The 21593-nt window shown below is 41.1% G+C and overlaps 2 protein-coding genes across 3 annotated transcripts in view; one reads left to right on the top strand and one right to left on the bottom strand.

The window, feature by feature from the left end:
- Positions 1 to 14735, bottom strand: part of SELP (selectin P) — a 42847-nt gene extending 28112 nt beyond the window's left edge. The window contains exons 1-3 of one of the 2 annotated variants that reach the window (XM_049715637.1): positions 14612 to 14735; positions 2222 to 2312; positions 133 to 519 (exon numbers count right to left, since the gene is read on the bottom strand). In XM_049715637.1, the coding sequence (XP_049571594.1) occupies positions 133 to 519; positions 2222 to 2312; positions 14612 to 14614 (481 nt within the window). In that variant the 5' untranslated portion in view covers positions 14615 to 14735. The remainder of the gene's footprint in view (positions 1 to 132; positions 520 to 2221; positions 2313 to 14611) is intronic. The other variant, XM_012533029.3, reaches the window with a different exon arrangement.
- FIRRM (FIGNL1 interacting regulator of recombination and mitosis) overlaps positions 1 to 21593 on the top strand; it is a 246035-nt gene that overhangs the window by 57073 nt on the left and 167369 nt on the right. The window lies entirely within an intron of this gene.

Here is a 21593-nt window from a genome sequence, read left to right as displayed (position 1 = left end):
GATTGACAGTTTACTCTTTGTTTTCATGTCCCTGACTTTGAGACTCAATGTTATTGACTCAGGGGCTATATTAACGAACCAGGGAAGGCATTTTTTATAAACAGTCGGATTTCCGAGCAGAGAAGGCCCTACCTGTATAGCACAGTGCCCGCTTTTTTTTCCCACAGGGCTCATCATTCCACTTGCCGGGGGCTGACAAACTCTTGATGTAGATCTCCACGCAGTCCTGGTTGTTCTTCTTGTTGTTGGGCTCGTTGTCAGCCCAGTTCTCAGCCTCCTCAGTGAGAGTCTTTTTGGTTCCCACCCAGGTCCATTGATTGTTGATCTTTCGGATGCCAATCCAGTAGTAAGAACTGTAGTAAGGTATGGCCTCATTGAGGTAAGCAATCTCATTTTTATTCTGGATAGCTACTAAATCCGTGTAGTACTTCTGGCAGAAGGCCCGGGAATAATTCCATGAATATGATTTGTTGCTGTAGTGATAGGTCCACGCTGCCACTTCTTTCTGGTTAATTAGCTCTAAGTAAAGGAAAGTGTGGGTCAGGTTAGCACCCCTAATGAGAAGGAGATTGTGAGCATAAGTACACTTCTGTGTAGTCAGATGAGTTTGACTAGAAGACAAATACCAAAAACATGACCGTTTTATGTCTAATCTAGTTGTTTTAAGGAAAAAGAGTGGTTTCCATCTTTTACTTGAAAGTATACATGAAGTCGGAATAAGAAAATGTCCTCTTCTGAGGATCCTTGGTATTCAAGTGCTGGAACCATAAGATACCAGAGTTGGAAGGGACCGTAGAGGTCATTTAATCTTCTCCTTTTATGAATGGAGGAGACATTGAATCATCTGCCCAAGCCCAGAGTAAATGACATGTAAAATGTCTCAATGGCTGCCTCGTATCTCCAGGTGCTTCCTCTTCACGGGGAAAGTAAGATGCTTTATGATGTGGCACCTACCTGCTGGTCCAGCCTCATCACCCACCATATTTACTTTTTTAGCAAAACGTTAAGTCCCACTTCCATGCCTTTGCACGTGCTCTCGCTGCTTTTCTGGCTGCCCTGCCCGCTTAGGCGTGGTAACCTTCCTCTCCTACTTTCCTGACTTTTCCAGGTGGGCTTGGTATTCAGCTCCCACCCTGCCCTTCTCTGTCACCACCTCCCCTACTGCCAGGTATTGCAGCATCTGTCTATATGACGTGGGTCGCATGTGCTAGATTTTGAAGCCTGATGGTGGTCTCTTTTTACCCCTGGATTCTTAACACCAAGCACAGAGCGTGGCACTTAACAGGCATTCGCTCCATGCTTGTTGGGTGAAACACAACAGGTTTGTGGCAGAGGCTCATTGTACCTCGCGGTTTGCAATCTTACACTTCATCCCACTGCTCTGGGCTGTTTCCCTTCGATAAACTACTCTACTTCCTCCATCTCTGCTTACTCACTTGTTAAAACAGGACTTAAAACAGGCCTTTTAAAGAGATGTTTGTGAACTCAAATGAAATAAAGAATGTGCCCCTTAAAGGTATAAAGGGTATTATGATGCCAGGTATTGTTATCCTAGCCGGTGGGAGCTCACCCCAGCCAGAAGAGGCCAGTTCCCATGTGAAGAGGTGTACAATGTAAGCAATCAAACCTGGAAATGGCTCTATTTCCTGTTTATAAAGTCACGTTCCTATTCGACCTTCTTCTCTGCTGCCCACAAGAGGGTCGTTTCCGTTTGTCCCTCCCTCACAGGCACCTCTGTGGCTTTTTTTTCCCTGAAGACTTTATTCTGATGTCACCAGGGCTGCATATTGGCTTGCAGGGACTCTAGGCAATTTTGCCTTTGGAGTTCCCTTCCTCGATAATAAAATATTAAAAACTGTATTTTATAACTGCATTGGTGTAAAGATGAACATATTAGTATTATACACTAAAACATTTTGGGGCGGCCTAGAAGGAAATGATTTTTAAAGAAATTAAAGCATTTTTACGGGTCCCTAAAAAGTAACGTGGGCCTGTGTCTATTGAGTCTAATGGATAAGTTGGCCCTGGGTATATATGTGTAGGTTCTTCCTGAAGCCTTTTCTACCAATAGGATGGTGTCGGGTGCACTTTTCCTCCAGGAATCTGGGCTTGAACTGTTTTCTAATGCCTCATAACAACCGGCTACCATCCTTAACTTCTCCCATCTGGAGAAGTCACCCTAATCACTGAGGGCCAGGTGAAGGGTTAGCATAAACTTTACCAGTGATGAGGGCACTGAAGCAAAAGAGTTGGGTGGTTCTGAAGACCACTCTCTGAAATCTCCAGTTCCAGATGGCTTTTAGGCAGCTGGCCTGTAATAAGAAAAGAAAACTTCCTTTTAGTATCCACATGCAATCACTGTGGCCAAACAATTCTAGTTAATAATCATGGTATTGAGTTACAACCCTGCCTGTTTCCATTTGGGGGTGGCTCAAGCCCTCTGCTCCCTTTTTATTTCTCACTGCTCTGCTTGAGTCCTACGCCAGTTGGACACTGCACCAAGGCTCAGGACAAAATTCATTCCTTCAGTCATTCAACAAATATTTATTGAGTAACTACTTTGTGCCACTAGTATTTGCTTTTCTGACATATTTTGTAATATTTATGTAAATAAACACTGTCATTATTATTATGCAATAATCTCCCTTTAAGAACTGGTATGCCATACCCAAGAGTACTAAGAAGTCACACAGAAACTCCATGATCCATACAGTTGTCTGACCTATACTTTGATGCACAGAGCATCAACTAATTGTGCTGTGCTATGTCGTCTATCCTGTATTATTGATCTATGTTTTCTTTTCTTGCTTTATCATTTCAGCATATATCTATAATATTATCCAATGCTTAATGTATACATGTATATATACATACATATATAATTTTTATTAATATATGAATAATAAACTTATCCCCCTTGGATCTATAGCAAGTATGATTTCTCATGAGCTCCCTTCTGTTGGGACTTCATCAAATCTAATAATATTTTTAAAGCGTTTTTAGACAAATAAGTTCTGTAAATGTTCATCCAACACCCTCATGTTACGCATGAAAATACTGAAGGTTGAAGAGTCTAAAGTAACATTCAAAAGGACAGAAGCAGAGCCTGACTTTGAAACAAGAGCTTTCTCCACTTTACTTTCTTACTTTTGTAAACCTCCAGGCTTTCAAATCCATGCTGCGTTGTTGTCGATGATAGAATATGTGACATGACCAAGTCTAGCTGCCGCATCTGTACTCATCCAGAGCTACCCCAATATAACCACCAACATAAAAATTGTGCGTTTGCTTTGCAACTGAAGCTTTATTGCTCTTCCAGCCAGACTGCTACCCCACACCCTTCCCATATAGAAATTCTCAGTTGCCACAGCTGGGCTCCAGAGATCGATGATGTAGGCTGTATGGGGAGGGTGGGTGGTGGTAGTGTGTGTGTGTGCACGTGCACAGTGCATATACACTGTTGACTACAGCCAGACCAGACAGTGAGGTGGGTACCACACAGATCAGTGCAAGTCTCCCAGATAGTGGGGTTATCTTTGTATAAGAAGCCTGGCACTTTTCCATCTAGGAGTTTCTGAATATTGGCTTTAATAAGCAGGCACATTTTGTGTTCTTATGAACTAGGACACTGATCAACTGGCCTCTGCAGGACCTATTATCAAACACTGGGAGTATCATAATGTTATGATTTATGGTGCTGTTTATTTGCACAGGAAGTATGGCGATAATCCCTTAGCGGAAACTTAATCCCATGGAGTTCTCTGTGGACTGTATTATATCACCAGCTATTATTAGTACCATATTTCTATTCAGTACCCAAAGAGTACCATGCCAGGTTCTATAGCAGAAATCTTTAAACCAGAATGAGCCTGGCTTCCCAAGGGGTACACAGACAAGGAGGATTTAAGTAAATCTGTGTTCAGATTCTCAACTCCAACATGTGCACTTTCCTAAAACCAATCTGCCTACAAATGTGTCCTTCTCCCATTTGATAAAAGAAATCATACCTTTTATAACTTGACTCTTATTTATCATTAGGCCTTGCCTCTGTATGTAAAAAACATCAGTGGGTGTGCCAAACAGAGACCATCCAAAATATTGGTTTAGATCTTGACAACTTGAATGCTTCAAATGATAGTGTAACAAATCTGTTTCAAGTCCAGTGGTTTCCATTTCTCTTTTCATCAGCTTTGATGAAGACCCACTTAAGATGTCAGATGCTAGACCATTGACTACATGTTGATAATACATCACTATGTAATTTGGGACATGAAACTTGGAAGGAATTCAAAGAATTGAGAGACGTTGCTATAATAAGCTTCCATTTCCATTTACTTAGTCATATGAATAAAAGTCCTTAATGCTTAAAAATCCTCAAAAAACGAAATTTAGGAATAGAATTGATACGGAACTTGTTTGATTGTATCAATAAATAATATTCACACAAGGTTACATGAATAGGGAAAAAGCCCCTCTTCTCATGTAGAGATGCATCTTCAACAGCACTTTAAATAGGGAAGTTTAAATTACTTATCAAAATTTGTAGTATGTTTATGCTATTTTACTTAAGTGTGTACTAAAAGTAATTGTCATGGTAACTCAGTCAAAAAGGTGAAAAACTTAGCAGAGATTTATGGTTTCAGAAAATTGCATCTTTTACATTTCAACTTAATTATGTTTTTATTTGTGTAAAGAAGTATGATATAGTGATCAGTAAAATACTTTAACCTTAAAAATGAATTAAATTCTGTAGAGGAAGTGAAATAGAAATAGGTATTAAAGAAGAGAAAATGAATAATACAAAATTCCCTATTATTAGAAACTAGTTTATGTTTTTTTAAGTGATGAGTGTTGTCAGATCACTATGGTATTTTATTCCATTGGATAAATTCTAGGAAATAATGTTATATTTATTTATTGTAAAAGGCCAATCTTTATAATGTACTGGAAATTCCATCTTTTATTTAAAAACTTATGATGAAAAATTTTAGCTCTCCACTTAGAAAGGTTCAAGAGGTTATCTAGTTTTTCAGGATTTTTTTGGAGGTACAGAAGCAAAACTATTGCTGGTGAACAGCACAGTAGTGTAGCCTAATGAAGGGGACCTCAATATTTGCCTTTGAAACTCTACTGCGTTTCTTCTCGGGTAGATTGGAGGAGGATCGCAGTGTTTTTAATCTAGTGGTGCTCTTCCTGTGCCCTTAGAAAGTGGTTTTCTTCCTGTAGAGAGTATTTCTAGGGGTTTCTCTGGCTTTGGGACCAGCTCAAGGAAGTGTGTTGGGACAGTGACCAGGTGAGGCTCCTATTTCCCTACCTCCATTCCCAACTCCTCCCACTATCCCAACAGAGCTGTTTTATGTTTTAACTTGTTTGTTTAAACTTTTCAGTATGGTTTGGTTTAAACAAAATAGAGAGACAGAGAGAGTGCTAGTTTTGAACATTTTAAGGTTTTAGAGGACTGGTAAGTGCTTCTGATCAAGACACAATATCTAAGAAAGGAAAATGCAAGTCATTGTGTGTCCCCGGCTTTAATCTGACCATACTTTTCTGTTTTTAAAAATCGAATACCAAGAATCACCTCTCATAGAATGTTTGAGAGCTATAGGAAACCATAAAGATTACTCCAAATCAATTAGGCATCTCTCCAGCATTCTTCAGCAGGTCTTTTGGACCACGGATGCTCAAGATGGGACCACCATCACTGCCTATCACTGAGACTCAGCGAATTTAGATGATTTGCCGAAGCTTCCGCACCGGAATGTATGTCGGGTTAAGACAGCGATTCTTATTTTCACAGAACTCGTGTACTCCTTTGAAAGTCTGATAAAAGCCATAGTCAGGATTCTTTTTTTAAAAAATTGCAGGCTTGCAACTTTTTAGACCATTTCAGAAGGTTCATGGACCCCAAGTTCAAATCTCTGTGTTAACGGTAAGGCAGCACCTTGACTCATTGGCAACTGACAAGGGTTTTGTGTGTGGGTGTGGAGGACGAATGATGCTTAAAATTCTTCATTCGAGTAATAATTTCCCTCTGAAACTTCCTTGGGGTGGGTAAGCCTTCTCACATCTGCCCCTGCTCTCAGTGTCATCTTTAGGACAGGGGGCTACATGGGTGAAGAGTTAAGGACTCTGTCCTGGTGTTTGTTACTAAACAAGTTAAGTGTTGAAACACCAGGAAATGCCTCTCTAGAGGAGCGGCCGTGTGCTCTGCTCATTTTTACTTTAATGTTCTTTGGCAACCTGCTTCAAACTGGAAGCCCCTGGGAAGGAGTCTGAGATGGGGTTATTAGAATAACATCCTGTGCCTGTGTAAACCTTCATGAAGGCTGCTTCGCACCGTGGTAATCTTTCATTTTACTTTTCAAATAACTAAAAGTGATTGCAGGGTGAAGAGAGAGGCAGAGACAAAGTAGAAGTGTTTAAAGTAAACAGAAGTGTTTTTCCCACGACCTTTGCATAGAAAGAGGTAGTAAATGCCAGTAGGAATCCCACGGCTGCCAGCATTCTGGGTGGCTTACAAAGTTGGCAGGAATTGTACCATAGAAAGGCGATGGCGGGGCGGAGTCAACATGACATACTATGAGGATGTGGAATTCGCATCTCTGCACAACTAGGGCACGTACCAGGCACCGGTGGGGGACCACGGATACATAAGGGGACGGGAGGAACCCCCAGCAACCGGGTAGGACATGGTACATTGGGGGGAGTGTGGGGGGAGGAGAAGTGGAGGCGGGACAGGACTGGTGCCCCTGAGGGGCGGCTAGGGGAGGGGAAGGGATCCCACACCTGAAGGGGGAAATTGGGGGACCATTGGGAGGGCAGAGGATCGAAAGGGAGCATGGCCAGTTTTCCCCTGCCCACTTGGGCCCCCGGGAGTCTGTTGAGATCCCAGGCCTGATCCTCTGCCCACCTAGGCCCCCTCCAGACACGCAGGTCCTGAGGGAGCGGGAGGGAGGGAAGGCGGAGCAAAAGTAAAGGCCAGACCTCCGGGACCCGGACCCCTGAGGGGTGGCTGGGGGAGGGGAGGAGTTCCTACACCCAGCGGGACCCACCCATGGTTAGGGGTCCAGCGGGATGGGGGAGACCCTGGGGGGGGGGATGGTGGTGGAGGGGCGCAGAGGGACAGAAGGGAAAGCAGCCAGAGCTTTCCCTGTCCACATAGGCACCGGGGAGCCTGTTGGGCTCTCAGACCTAATCCTCTGCCCTCGGAACATCCCGCAGAGCCCAAGACCCGCCCCTACACCCCCACCCAGGGCCCTACCTCTGCACTCGGAGACCCCCTCTGAGACGCCCTCCAATGTGCTGGGCCTAAACCCCACCCACACACCCTCACCCAGGACCTTGCCTCCAAACTGGGCAACTCCACACTCTGGTGCTCCACACTCCCCTTCCGCACAGGTCCTAAGCAGAGGCCCCGCCCCATGCTTGAACTCGCCCTGCTTAGGCCCTGCCCCCAAGGTCTTTTCTGGCTGCATGGGTCCCGAGCCTAGGCCCCGCCCACCCCTAAGGGGTGCTACTGGCACAAAAACAGAAGTATGGATCAATGGAACAAGATAGAAAGCCCAGAGATAAACCCACGCACATTTGGTCACCTTATCTTTGACAAAGGAGGCAAGAATAAACAGTAGAGAAAAGACAGCCTCTTCAATAAGTGGTGCTGGGAAAAATGGACAGCTACATGTAAAAGAATGAAATTAGAACACTCTCTAACACCATACACAAAAATATACACAAAATGGATTAAAGACCTAAATGTAAGGCCAGGCACTATAAAACTCTTAGAGGAAAACATAGGCAGAACACTTCATGACATAAATCACAGCAAGATCCTTTTTGACCCACCTCCTAGAGTAATGGAAATAATAACAAAAATAAACAAATGGGACCTAATGAAACTTAGAAGCTTTTACACAGCAAAAGAAACCACAAACAAGACGAAAAGACAACCCTCAGAATGGGAGAAAATATTTGCAAATGAAACAATGGACGAAGGATTAATCTCCAAAATGTACAAGCAGCTCAACACCACGAAAACAAACAACCCAGTCCAAAAATGGGCGGAAGACCTAAATAGACATTTCTCCAAAGAAAACACACAGATGGCCAACAAATGCACGAAAAGATGCTCAACATCACTAATCATTAGAGAAATGCAAATCAAAACCACAATGGGGTATCACCTCACACCAGTCAGAATGGCCATCATCAAAAAATCTACAAACGATAAATGCTGGAAAGGGTGTGGAGAAAAGGGAACCCTCCTGCACTGTTGGTGGGAATGTGAATTGGTACAGGAACTATGGAGAACAGTATGGAGGTTCCTTAAAAAACTACAAATAGAACTACCATATGACCCAGCAATCTCACTACTGGGCATATACCCTGAGAAAACCATCATTCAAAAAGGTATAGGTAGCACAATGTTCATTACAGCACTATTTTCAACAGCCAGGACATGCAACCAACCTATATATCCATCAACAGATGAATGGATAAAGAAGATGTGGCACATATATACAATGGAGTATTACTCAGCCAGAAAAAGGAACGAAATTGAGTTATTTGTAGTGAGGTGGATGGACCTAGAGACTGTCATACAGAGTGAAGTAAGTCAGTTAAAGAGAAAAACAAATACTGTATGCTAACGCATATATATGGAATTTAAAAAAGCGGTACTGATGAACCTAGGGGCAGGGCAGGAATAAAGACGCAGATGTAGAGAACAGACTTGAGGGAATAGGCAAGGGGGACAGGGAAGATGGGATGAAGTGAGAGAGTAACATTGACATATATGCACTACCAAATGTGAAATAGATAGCTAGTGGGAAGCAGCCACATAGCACAGGGAGATCAGCTCGGTGCTTTGTGTCCACCTAGAGGGGTGGGATAGGGAGGGTGGGAGGGAGGGGAGGCTCAAGAGGGAGAGGATATGGGGATATATGTATACATATAGCTGATTCACTTTGTTGTACAGCAGAAACTGGGAGGGGAGGCTCAAGAGGGAGGAGATATGGGGATATATGTATACCTATAGCTGATTCACTTTGTTGTACAACAGAAACTAACACAACATTGGAAAGCATTTGTACTCCAATAAAGACGTGAAAAAAATTTTTTAAAAAAAGAAAGAAAGGTGATTCTGTTCCCCTGTCTATGTTGTAGACCACAGCCTTGCACTTTTAGAGGCACAGCCTACAATGTCCCTCCCTAGACCCTCTGTCCTCTGCCTAGGTCCTGTCTGATTTCTCTCCTTCCTTTACAGTTCAGTTTTCTTAATTTCCTTGCCTCCCCTTTCCTCTCCAGGCCCCAGTCCCTCCAGACTACACAACCGCTCCTGCTGACTTTACCCCTGACTCCTAATTACCAAACCCAATGAAGTCTTTCCATCATTATCTCCCTTGACCTTTCTGCAGCAATAAATATTACTATTTCCTTTTGCTTAAAATGCTTCCCTTGGTTCTTCTCTCGATTCTTTTCTGACATCTTGAGCAACTGTTCCGAGTCTTCTCCTTAATCCACACCAACCGTCTTGCAGAGGTAGAGATAGAGATTCCCCTGGGTTCCTACCTCCCTGGCCCTATTCTCTTATCACTCTTCTGCTTTCCTAGGGCCTCCTTATGGCCGTCTGTTTGCCAGTGGCTCTCCATCAGCATCTCCATCCCTGACTTTCCTCCCGAGCATGAAGTCTGCAATCCAAATGCAAAACAAACATAGGAGCACATGCAGCTGGAGGCAGCTGCTGGCGGAGGCTTCTCGGGGCAAGGGATATGACTTACTCATGTCTGAATCCCAGCCGTAATAGAGAGCAGATGCTTAATCCTTAATAAATATGTTATAGATGAATGAATGAATAAGTGAAAAATGGCAAGGGAACGACTGAAAGTAAGATAGAGGCGTGCTGAATGGGAAAATGTTGGAGACATATGTGATAATTAGCACTAAGTACAGTATGGTTACAGCAGTGATCGTATCAAATGTAAAAGTGTATTATGATTAGGTAGAAGAGTATAATACGGCTGTGCAAAAAAAAATATGTTCTCGGCACTTGGTCTCATTCTCTTTGAGTATGAGAGAAACAAGGGGCATGATGGCTCGCATCCCATGTGAGAGAACAAAGGAGAAGGACTCACTCACTTAAACTCCATGCGGGTGGCAGATGGGGAGAAGTGGAGGAGAAGTGGGGGAATCAGGACCTACCATAGCTGGTGTGTCTCAGGAAAGCCTGGAGAAGCATCAAATAGTGGCAGCTCTTAGAAGAAGGAGAGGTGAAGGCAAATTCCATGTAACTCTCTGGAGTGGGTGTGTCCCTTTGAAAGGCTCCAGCACCGAAGAAGCTCATGTAAGGGATGCATGTTCTTATGAACAGACAGTATCACTGACCCGAGCCCCATAAGCTGCCTGCCCACAGAGACCCTGAAGTCCTCCATCAGGTGGGACCAGGGAGGGAAGACCAAGGATCCCTTCACATCAGTCTGCCATCAAATCCTATTGACTTTACCTTCTGATGAGATACCTGGCCATTCTGCAGATTTCCACTTTATTGCTGCAGCACTAATTCAGACATTATCCTTTCCTTCCTGGACCAGAGAAATCATCTTGTCACTGGTCTCTTCTCCTCAAGATTACCCATCTCCAGTTCTTTATCTCTAATGCTGTCTGAATGATATTCCTAACACAAAATCCGATCATATTGCTTCACTACTTAAAATCCATCAGCTGTTCCTACTCCCTGAGCAGTACATACCAGCTCCTTAAGATGACACTGTGAGGATCTTCAAGATGAGACTTCTTCCTACTTGTCTAGTCCCATCTCCTGCCATTACTCCTTAATTACACCTGCCCCCACCACAATTCTACGGTGCATTTATATAACACGACATCTTGTACTTTCCAGAATGCACAGTATGTTCCCCATGTTCTCTTTATGCCCTGGGCACCCTCTCCTTCTGTGGATGCGCTAGCTCTAAAAGTCCAAGAGTCTCCTCCTCAAAGGAGCCTTCCCTATTACCAATCCCTTCCTCCCCACTCCAAGAGAGGCACGCCCTTGTTATTGCCTGTGTTCTTTCCCATTATTTATTTCAATAACTATCGACTTATTAAGTGCCTACAATGTGTCAGGCACTGTTATAGGCACTGGCAATTAAAATGATAAAAGAAGACACGATTCCTTTCCTCATGAAATGTACATTCTGTGGAAGACAGACAATGAAACAAACACCAATATATACACAACAGTACTGAGCGAGTAAACATAAAAAATAGAAGACAGTGATAAGTGCTAGGTAGAGAATTAAAGCCAGGTTATGTGATAGAGGGACGGGGTGCTTATTATTAGACAGGGAGGGAGGTCAGGGAAGACCTCTCTACAAAGGTGGCATTTAAGCTGAGAGCAGAATGACCAGAAGAAACCAGTGAGAAGCAGGAGGAAAAGCATTAAAGACAGAAGGAAATGCTAATGTGAAGGCTTTAACGTGGAAGGAAAATGTGGAGTATTCAAAGAACATGAAAACATCAGTGTCGCTGGAATGGAGTGAGCAAGGGTAGAAGAGTATGAGATGAAGCTGGGGACAGATCACTCTGGGCTTTAGGAACTAAAACAAGGGGGTGAGGTTTTTGTTCTAAGTGCAAGACAAATGGGGCAGCAAGTAGATTTCAGGAGAGGTAGTGATGTGGTCTGATTGCTGCTGAAAATTGGGAAGTCCTAGAGGTTAGTTGAAAAGAAGTTGTTCTGGAGTCAGACCTTGTGAGTTGGAAATGACAGTTCCAGAAGGGATCCAATTGCCAGGGTTTTGAACAGAGAAGCGTCCTGAATAGATGCATCTAATCATGGTGTTTCTTTTTTGTAATTTGAGGTAATATTATAATCTGTAGTCTTTCAAATTAAAAAGCAGCAAGTCTACAGGTGGTTTTAAACAGATGATTTCTCTTCAACATTTATTTACATATACTCCTAGCACACTGCTAGGTGCATGGTGGGGCACCTAATAAATATTTGCAGATGTTGGATATTATAATATCTACAAAATCAGTTTGTTTCATCTTAGAAATTTCTTATGGGAAAGAAAGGAAATTAAAGAGGGTCAGTGAGAATACAAAAGGGGGAAGGCAGATATGAGAGTCATTGAAGAGACAGAACTATACAACTTGTCGGTGGCAGAGTCTAGATTTTCAAGGCAGTACAACTGATATCATATTATTTCCCTTAAGTTTATGGGTGATGGTGGTAATATAGCACAGATATTAGTGGCCTCAGCCTAAAGGCAGAAAATGAAACAGTGAAACAAAGAGGTCTATAAGCCAAATAGCAAATAGAAATAAAGACAGGAAGAGGAGCCCAGGACAACATGAACACTAAGAATCAAAGCATATATATATATATATATACACACACACATATATATGTATTTAGATTCCTGATCACTGTTATTTAGGATGAAATATTAGCATGAACTATAAAGTAGCATACTTAAAAGATTTTTTAAGCCTTTTGGACCATGGCTGACCTATATCTCTACAAATATAAAGGATTCATTTTGTGTATTTGATTTTATAAAATTTCTGTTTTGCTTTTCAAACAGAGAAATGAGTCACTTAGAAGACAATGTAATAATAAATTCCACTTATGAAACATCATGGGCCTACCCTCTAAGGTCAGGTCCAGAGTCTTTTCCCAGTACTGCCTGTTACGTAGTAAGTCACTGTGATGTTTGAGGGTTTGATTAATAAGCTTCCACTTACAAAATTCTGAAACTGCACTTTCTAAGAGCTAGCAGCCAGCCCAGGAGAGCGTGAACAATTTAACTACATTTTGAAAAATAGGTAATGGAAGGAAGAGTAAGAACTAGAATCAACAGACCTAAGATGGTTAAAAGGTATAAATGGAAATGAATCCAGACCTGCTTCTTAGTCCACTCACACCCTGACTAACATTGGCATAATTTAACTGTAAGTTCCCCGTCTAGCACTGCCCCACTCTGAGATCCATCTGATTGAAAACACCCCACCAGGGAAACCTGAACATCTTTCCTCAGGTCCTAGGGTTAATTGAAGCCACTCTGAACTTGAAGATGAATTTTCACACAGAGTTCGAGGTTCCGGAATCCCAAGAGACAAATGTATTCAAGGGCAAAGGAAAAGGTCTTGTCATTGAAATATTCAAAACAATTCCAGGGCTGGAGTTCTTAGCACTTCATCACAGAGTTCCAGCCTAGTTTCAGGATGCCAGTGGAGGCAGTTCTGAGCTTAAAGCGTAGGAGGCGAAAGGGTGGGGTTCCATAAAGCTCAGTGTTTATGTGGATGTCTGCATTTTCATCTGCGAAAAGTTGTACCTTTTGTCAGAATCTCAAAGAACTCCATGATTCAATCTGTTAACATTCCTCTAAAATAGAGGAGGATCCCAAAGAGAATCGACGGAAGAAAGAAAAAACTGTTCATTCATTTAAGTTGACCAATACAGGAAATTTATGCAAGAGATAAGACAAAAGTAAAACACATTCTTACATCATTGGAGTTCAAACTCGGGACAGACTCAAACTCCTTCCTCTTCTTTTCATCATCCTTTTATCCCTATTCTCCCCAACCTGGAAAATCCTCATTGCAAGTATTTGAAAATGGTACTATAATAAAGCGAAGAGAGGGAGTGAATTGGGTATAAGTGCTCCTTTCTTCTGGTATCCCATAGAAAGGGGCTCAAAAACAGGGGCAGTCTGGCTCCTCTCTAGCCACAGACTGCAGGATTGTAGACCCTAGGACTGTATGAGATATGCCTTGTAAGTCGAGGGTAAAACTCTATGTGTCTTATCTAGGATAATGTTAATAAGTTCAAGAAAGCCTTTTTCCTTGGATCTTCCCTGGATCCCAAATCCCGCTGAACCCCAAGAATTTTCTCTTTCTCGTAACAATAACAGCTAACATTTACTAATCCACAACTATGTGCCAGGCTCAGACCTAAATGCTTTTCAGTGTAAACTTATTTAATCCTCACAATGATGCTACAAAGTAGAGTACTATTATTCTGTCCATTTTATAGAAGAGGAAACTGAGTCACTAACAGGACTGAGAGCTGAGGCAGAAATGGGAACTGTGTGAATACTCCACATTAGTCCCAGCAGACTCTTAGGGCTCAGAGAAAGAAATAGGCGAGCTGGGGATGAGAAAACATTTAACTGTAGTCTTGTCCCAGGACACTTGCTCAGTCTTGCATTCAACCCAGACAGAAGAGCAATCCTAGAGAAGGGGGTTGAGGGTTCACCAAGGTTTGCTCCAGGAGAGTCCCTGTAAGCCCTGCTAGGAAAAACAGCAGCTGTAGAGTCAGAGGACGGACGTTCAGATCCAGACAACATCAAGCCTAACAGTGTACCTTAGGTAAAACACCTAGCCTCTCTGTAAGACACAGCAGCTTCATTTGTAACATGGACATAGCAACTCACAAAGATGTGGGGAGGGTCAGAGTGGACAGCAGGTTTTGAAATGCTTACAAACTCTGGAAGGCTACTCAACACGAAGCTCCATGATTACTGCCCTTCCTCATTTTCGGAAGCTTTACCTGCCTGACTCAGCTCCGAACCACTTCAACTCAACCACTTCCCATAGTAAAGAGAAATGAACTTACCATCTCCTCTGTGACACAGCCAGCTTACTGCCGTCTGTGCAGCCCAGACTTCTTATAGTCCTGCTGCCTCCCCTCAGCTGTCAGGCTGTTTAGAAAAGCAACTTCCTATTCACTTTCCTGAAAGTCACCGCAGCCCTTCCCATGAAGTTAGAATGTAGATAATACAGGAGCAGTGTTGGAAGCTTAGAAATAACAGTCACCGAGGAGACGGGCAGGGGGGTTTTGCCGACTTCCCTGGGAGGTGGTCCACAGACAGCGGTGAGTGTGAATCACTCCTGGACATTCCAGGCTGAGTAGTATAGGAATCGTACCCACACCCGCCGTGGTCAGGTTTCTTTTGACGATGATATGAGCTCCAATTTAAGGTCATATATTGGAAAACTCTCTTCGTCTTAATCATAATGTCTTAGTGTAAGTTTTCCAGTTACTGTGAAGTCTCAGTGAATGTTTTCTATTCCAGCAGGCTTCTGACGGATAAGGGAGAAATATAGTAACAAAAAATAATTAGGTGGGAAAGGGAAAGCCACTAAGGGTTTTCTGGCAAATGGAGGGGTTGTTGGAAGGACTTTGGGAGTGAAAATATAAAACAGACATGGGTCATTATCAGAAAGGGACTCCTGCTTCTTAAATCAGAAAAAAGATGTAAAAATGGTTAGTGTGGGGAAGTAAAAGGCTGTGTGGCACAGTGGTTAAGAGACCCCACTTGGTTCCATGTGTGGCTCTCCTTTAGCCAAACTACTTAAACTCTCTACACCTTTTTTTTTTTTTTAAACTGTGAAATAGAATGATTATAGCAGAACTTCTCTTACAGGGCTGTTATGTGATTAAATGAATTGATATGTGGAGAGTGCTTGAAACAATATCTGGTCCACAGTTAGCACTCAACAAATGTAGGCTATTATTATTACTTCTCAGATTTGCCATCAGACAGCAACATCAAGTATCAAGCATTTAGTGTCAAGTCAGAAAACCGTAACTCCAGTTTATCCCCTTGGAATTCTAGTTGTGCAGTAGTGGGTGTTATTCTTCATTCAGTCCATGATTATCATAGCTTGTAAATGGATCGATTAAAACTGGGATAAAATGGAAAAATCTGGAAGTCCAAAGATAAAGATGACTTAAAGAGCTTGGGCCTGCATTTTTACTTGGGAATTTGGGACAAAGAGGAAAGGATTAATACGTGGTAGAAATAGAAAACCTGGTGAAGGAGGCGGTGATAGAGGAATGGTAGCAGGAGAACAAGGGATGCTGAGAGAGAGGAAAGCACGAGGGACTTTGGGCAGCATGATGCAGAGGTTTAGAGCCAGACTTCCTGCCTCCACCGCCTACAAGCTGTGTGACCTTGCAAGTTACTATCCTCCTGTGACTCAGTTCCTTCAGCTATACTAACAAATAAGGATAATAGTCATCAGTTACCGCCACATGGAAATGCTTGGACAGTTACATGGATATACGTGTGAAGTGCTCAGAACAATCCCTGGCACACTGCAGGTGCCGTGGATGCGCTAGCTATTATTTTTCTAAGACGTGCCTCCACTCCCTCCTGTTCTTATTCTCACTCTCCAGATCCTCTTCTTGACATTGCCTTATTCAAAAAAGAAAATTTCTCAGATGGATATGAGGGAAGGTGCTACGTAGACTCTAGGTTCTACCAACAATGTGTTTTAAGTGGGATAATGTTAAAGTTTAGGGAGTGTGAGGGGAGTAGAAAAGGATTCCAAGGAATAGGAATGGAAGGAAAATACCATTGACTTTGTTTAAAAGCTATTCAGGCTGAATACCATTTGCTTGAATGGATTTAGTCTATGTAGAAAATCTATATTGTTTCTAATTATGTGGCCACTAAAAACATGATGATTCTAATATAATTTAATTAGTAGTGTTACTTCTCTGTTTCATGTTTTCTCATCTCTTCATATTGTACTAGAAATTCCCAAAGGGCAGGGCCCCTTTTTATATTAGTCTTGCTTTTCCTGTAGTATCTAGCAGAGGGCAAATAGACACCCAACAAATACTTGTTGACTCATTTATTAGGTGGATGGCTCTGGGTAGACACAATAAAAGTGTCCCCTCCCAACTTCCTCTCTGAATTCTGTTTATATTATTTCAGTGGTGCATTCGTATACACAGGAAATATTTAAGCTCCTTCAAGGCTTCAGGCATTGTGCTAACACTAGGGATTCAATAATGAGCAACACCTTCGTGGAGCTCAGAGTTGTTTTATTTAGAGGTGGGGCATTGGATACTAGATTAAAATCACACAATTAAATGCAGGAAGAAAAAAAATGATGTGGGGAAACTTTCTAGGCCATTTGAGGCTTGGAGTAGCCCAGGAGCTACCAGATAGCCACAGTGGCTGGAGGTTTGGGAAGGAAGCTGGGTTAGGGAGCACCCAGACCATGTCGGGTCCCACAGGCCATGTTAAGGTTGTATCTTCATGTGTAGCATCTGTCATCTAGTCAAATAGAAGGCAGTTAATTCTAAGGGAAGTTCCACCTGCACAGCTGGTCCTCTACTCATAGAAGACTAGGGAACTTTCTACAGAATAGTCCGTAGGATGACAAGTTAGAACTTCAAAAGAAGAACATATAGCTTTCCCCCCTCATTGTTAATGTAATACATGTTTGTTGTAAAGAAAAGAAAAACATAAAGTAGGGAAAAAATTATCCAAAGTACTGTCACCAATGGAATTGGAATCACTTTGTATATTCAGCACAATGCTTTTGTCATTTGATAATATATCATAAACTTTTCTGATACAATATTTCTGCTCTAGTTACAACTAAAAAAAAAAAAAACCCTAAGTGTCTGTCACTCCCCTGATGGCTGACATAGTCATGGACAAAGCTGACCCTTACACAAATTTCATGAACTGCTAACTCTTCCCACTGAAATTTTATTTAAATTGGTCTGTGGTATTATGCTCAAGCATTTCGTTTCTCTATCTTTGCTCTGCAGTTTTTGAAAGGGAAGGAAAGGCAAGGGAATCAGTCACTGGCCAAGGTCTCAAACAGTAAACATGAACCTTCACAAAAACTATCTACACACATAACCTTAAATAGAAATTAGATTCTCAGGACACACTCCATATTAGCCCATTTATGCCCACTTAGCCCCATCCAGAGTTTCATTTATTTGTCCTACACATTTTTGTTACGGCCCATTCTGCACTATCTTCTAAGCTACTCTCTGAAGACACACAGATGAATAGGACGCAGTCCCGGTCCTGACGGAGCTCAAAGACAAGTGAAGAGATGGGTAGAGAAACATAATTAACAATATGGAGGACACGGTGTATACACACACATTCTTGTGCGAGCTCCACGAAAAGATATCTGACTCAGCCTGATGACGGCAGTGGAGAGGTGGTTGGAAAGGATGCTTAGAGGAGCATCTACTCACTGAGCTGAGTAGAATACGTCAGATTCTTTTGTGCAAGCTCAGTGGTTGGACATGCACATACAGAAAATGCTCTAAACTCAGCAGATGAATTAGGAAGTGGTTTTTGTATTAGAAGTATTTTTATCTTTCCAAGAGCATATTGTGTCTGGGGCCCTTTGATCAACATAAGGCTGTGATAACCACAAAAGGGTTATCACCCACAGTTGAACACTAGAAACACAATTAAATTGGTGACCTGTCTGTACATGAACAACATTCATAGACGCTTTCAAAGTCGCTGAGGAAGTGAAACAGAGATAGTGTTACATTTTTGAGCTACTATTTTGGAGCTCCTGTTCTTGGGCCAGACCCTATGTTAAGCATTTTAAAAGTTGTATCTCATTGAATCCTCACAACAGCCTTATGGGTTAGTTCCAGTCTGCACAGCTGGCTCATCTACTCAGAGATTATTATGATACACATTTTATTAAAAAGTAAATTACAGCTTGGAGGGTTAAATGTCTTGCTCAACATGCCAGAGCTAATAAATGAAAAAGATGGGATTCAAATTCAAGTCCGGCTGAAATGACACTACACTAAAATGTGAGTTTTTCATTAAACTCTTTAAAAAGCACATCAAATAATTCTATGCTCCTGGCTGCTAATAAAAGGGAATTGTCTTACCAAGATGTATGATAGCCTCCTAGGGATTTACTCTCCTTTAACAATGAAGAGATGGGAAATGGCGTCATTTGAGATTTTAATTTGGGTGACTCGGTTGTACTTAAACTGTGCTTAATAAGTGTTCTTCTCTTTCTATAGCTAGAGCTTGCTGTTTTACTCTTTGTTATTACAATAAAACTATACTTTTTCAGCTCATCTGTCAATGTACTTAATAAAACAATTCCCAAAATATAGTCTTTTGCTAAAATGAAAATAGTCTTTTGCTAAAATGAAAATAGTCTTTTGCTAAAATGAAAATATAAAAGTAATGTATTCTTTTATAAAAGCTCCATACCATACAGAAAGACAAAAAAAAAGTGAAAATCATCCATTATATCACCCTACCCAAAGATAACCACTGTTAACTTGGTAGGCTTTCAGAATTTTTTAATTCATATATTCACAAAAAGGTTTTCAACAAAAATAGATTTAAGTTTTATTTTTTATATTTTGGTTCTTAAAAGTAAACCATATACTAAGGACATCTTTTCATGTTCATAAATATATACATACATCAGCCTTTATAAGGGCTGCATAATATTCCATTTATAATGCACCATAACTTATTTAAAATATCCCATATTGATGAAAATCTTACTATTATAAACAACACTGTAAAACATCTTAGGATATTTATCTTTACCTATATTTGTCCTATAACTTCTCTAGGAAATTTTCTAGAAGTGGATTTACTAGGCCAAAGTATCTTTGCACTTAAAATGATGACAGATATTATTTCATTATCCTCCAGATAAAAGTATAAATTTGAACTCTCATCAGTGGTATATGAAAGCATCCATTTCCTCACTTCTGCTCTAATACTCACCTCATCAGTTTTAAAACACTTGGCCAAGCTGGTAAACAGCTACAACAAAAATCTCAGTTTTCTACTTTTTAGGACTTAGATTACTATGGCACTTACCCAATCTGTAATGTTTTGAGAAAGTAACACAAAACATTGGGACACTGCATAAAGATGCCTTGGATGTCACCTCCTGCCACTTTGCAAGCTTGGGGACTTTGATGCAGTCACTGACAGTGAAGCATGAATGGTGGCAGGCTCAACAGAGGTGAAAAACAAATGAAAAGATAGATGTCCAAAACACAAACATGGATTGCTCCCTGGGTTTCGTGGCTGCTGCTTTTGTGGTTGTTCAGCTTCTGCTTGCCTGCCTTTTACAGGATTGGTGAGTTGGCTCATTTTTAGAAAATGAGGTTATTTTATTACTGAGTTCTGGGGACTACATTGCTGGAAAATGGTTAAACTCAAAGAGGAGAATTCTGGTAAACATGAACCTGAATAATAAAAAACTCCATATGTACTCTGGAACAACACTTGGCACCCAAATATCTTGGTTATCAAAATGGGTCATTGAATGAAATACATATAAACTCCAGCTGTGACATTAAACAATAGATCATAATATAATAAAGAAGTAGAAAATCAGCAACTGTATAAAGTCATTTAGCTGGAAGTAATCAAATCAAGTCTGAGTTATTGATCCTCAAGTAATTCTATGATCCTGGCCCTTGATAAGAGGGAATTGTTTTTCTCAGAGATTTAATAGCCTCCCTGAGGATTTACTTATGAGATGATGGGGACCGTGAATGACCCTAAATGAAATGTTGGGGTCCCACCACTGCAAGGCAAGTTTAGTTCTAGATGTTATTATCCAAGGGGCAGAGTGGTTCTTTCTGAACGGAGTGGTCTGCTGGTAATCGCTAAACACCTTTTGGGTTGAATCCATTTTATCCATTCTACCTTACTCGGAACTTCAAGCTTTCAGTAGTCTGCTTTTTATAAATACTTGGGCTGTGTGGCCTTGGACAAGTGACTCGACTTCCCTTAGTTCAGTTTTCCCTTTGTGACCTATTGTCAACAATGAAGAGGTTGCATAATGCACCATGACCAACTGAGATTTACCCCAGGAAGACAGAACTGTTTTAACATTAGAAAATCAGTTATGTAATTCTTCGTATTAACAGATTAAAGAAGAAAAAAATGTTACCTTCTCAATACACAAAAAAATGTTCAATGAAATTCAACATCCATTTATTTAAAAAAATTAGAATGTTAGGACACTTCTGTAATGTGATAAATGTTATCTACAAAGAAAATCTATAGTAAGCATTATAGTGAACGGTGAAACACTGTAAACATTCCCTTTAAGATCAGTAACAAGACAGGATCCCATTATTTCCACTTCTATTCAATATTGTTCTAGATGTCTTAGACAAGAAATAAAAAACAAAGAATAGAGAATGTTCTAATTTCATTCTTTTACATGTAGCCGTCCAGTTTTCCCAGCACCACTTATTGAAGAGACCGTCTTTTCTCCATTGTATATTCTTGCCTTCTTTGTTGCAGATTAATTGACCATAAGTACATGGGTTTATTTCTGGCTCTCTATTCTGTTCCATTGATTTATGTGTCTGTTTTTGTGTCAGTACGATACTGCTTTGGTCACTATAGTTCTATAGTATAGTCTGAAGTCAGGAAGCGTGATTCCTCCAGCTCTGTCCTGCTTTCTCAAGGTTGTTTTGGCTATTCAGGGTCTATTGTGTTTCTACACAAATTTTGAAATTATTTGTTCTAGTTTTGTGAAAAATGCCATTGGTCTTTTGATAGGGATTGCATTGAATCTGTAGATTGCCTTGGGTAGAATGGTCATTTTAATGATATTAATTCTTCCAATCCAAGAACATGGTATCTTTCCATCTGTGTTGTCTTCAGTTTCTTTCAACAGTGTCTTATAGTTTTCCTAGTATAGGTCTTTTACCTCCTTGGGTAGGTTTATTCCTAGATAGTTTATTCTTTTTGATGAGATGGTAAATAGTATTTTTTAAATTTCTCTTTCTGATATTGTTGTTAGTGTAT

This window comes from Orcinus orca, chromosome 1, assembly GCF_937001465.1.
Source record: "Orcinus orca chromosome 1, mOrcOrc1.1, whole genome shotgun sequence".
NCBI classification, from domain to species: Eukaryota; Metazoa; Chordata; class Mammalia; order Artiodactyla; family Delphinidae; genus Orcinus; species Orcinus orca.
The sequence above is the reverse complement of the archived record's forward strand: the minus strand, read 5'-3'. Positions and strand labels throughout refer to the sequence as shown.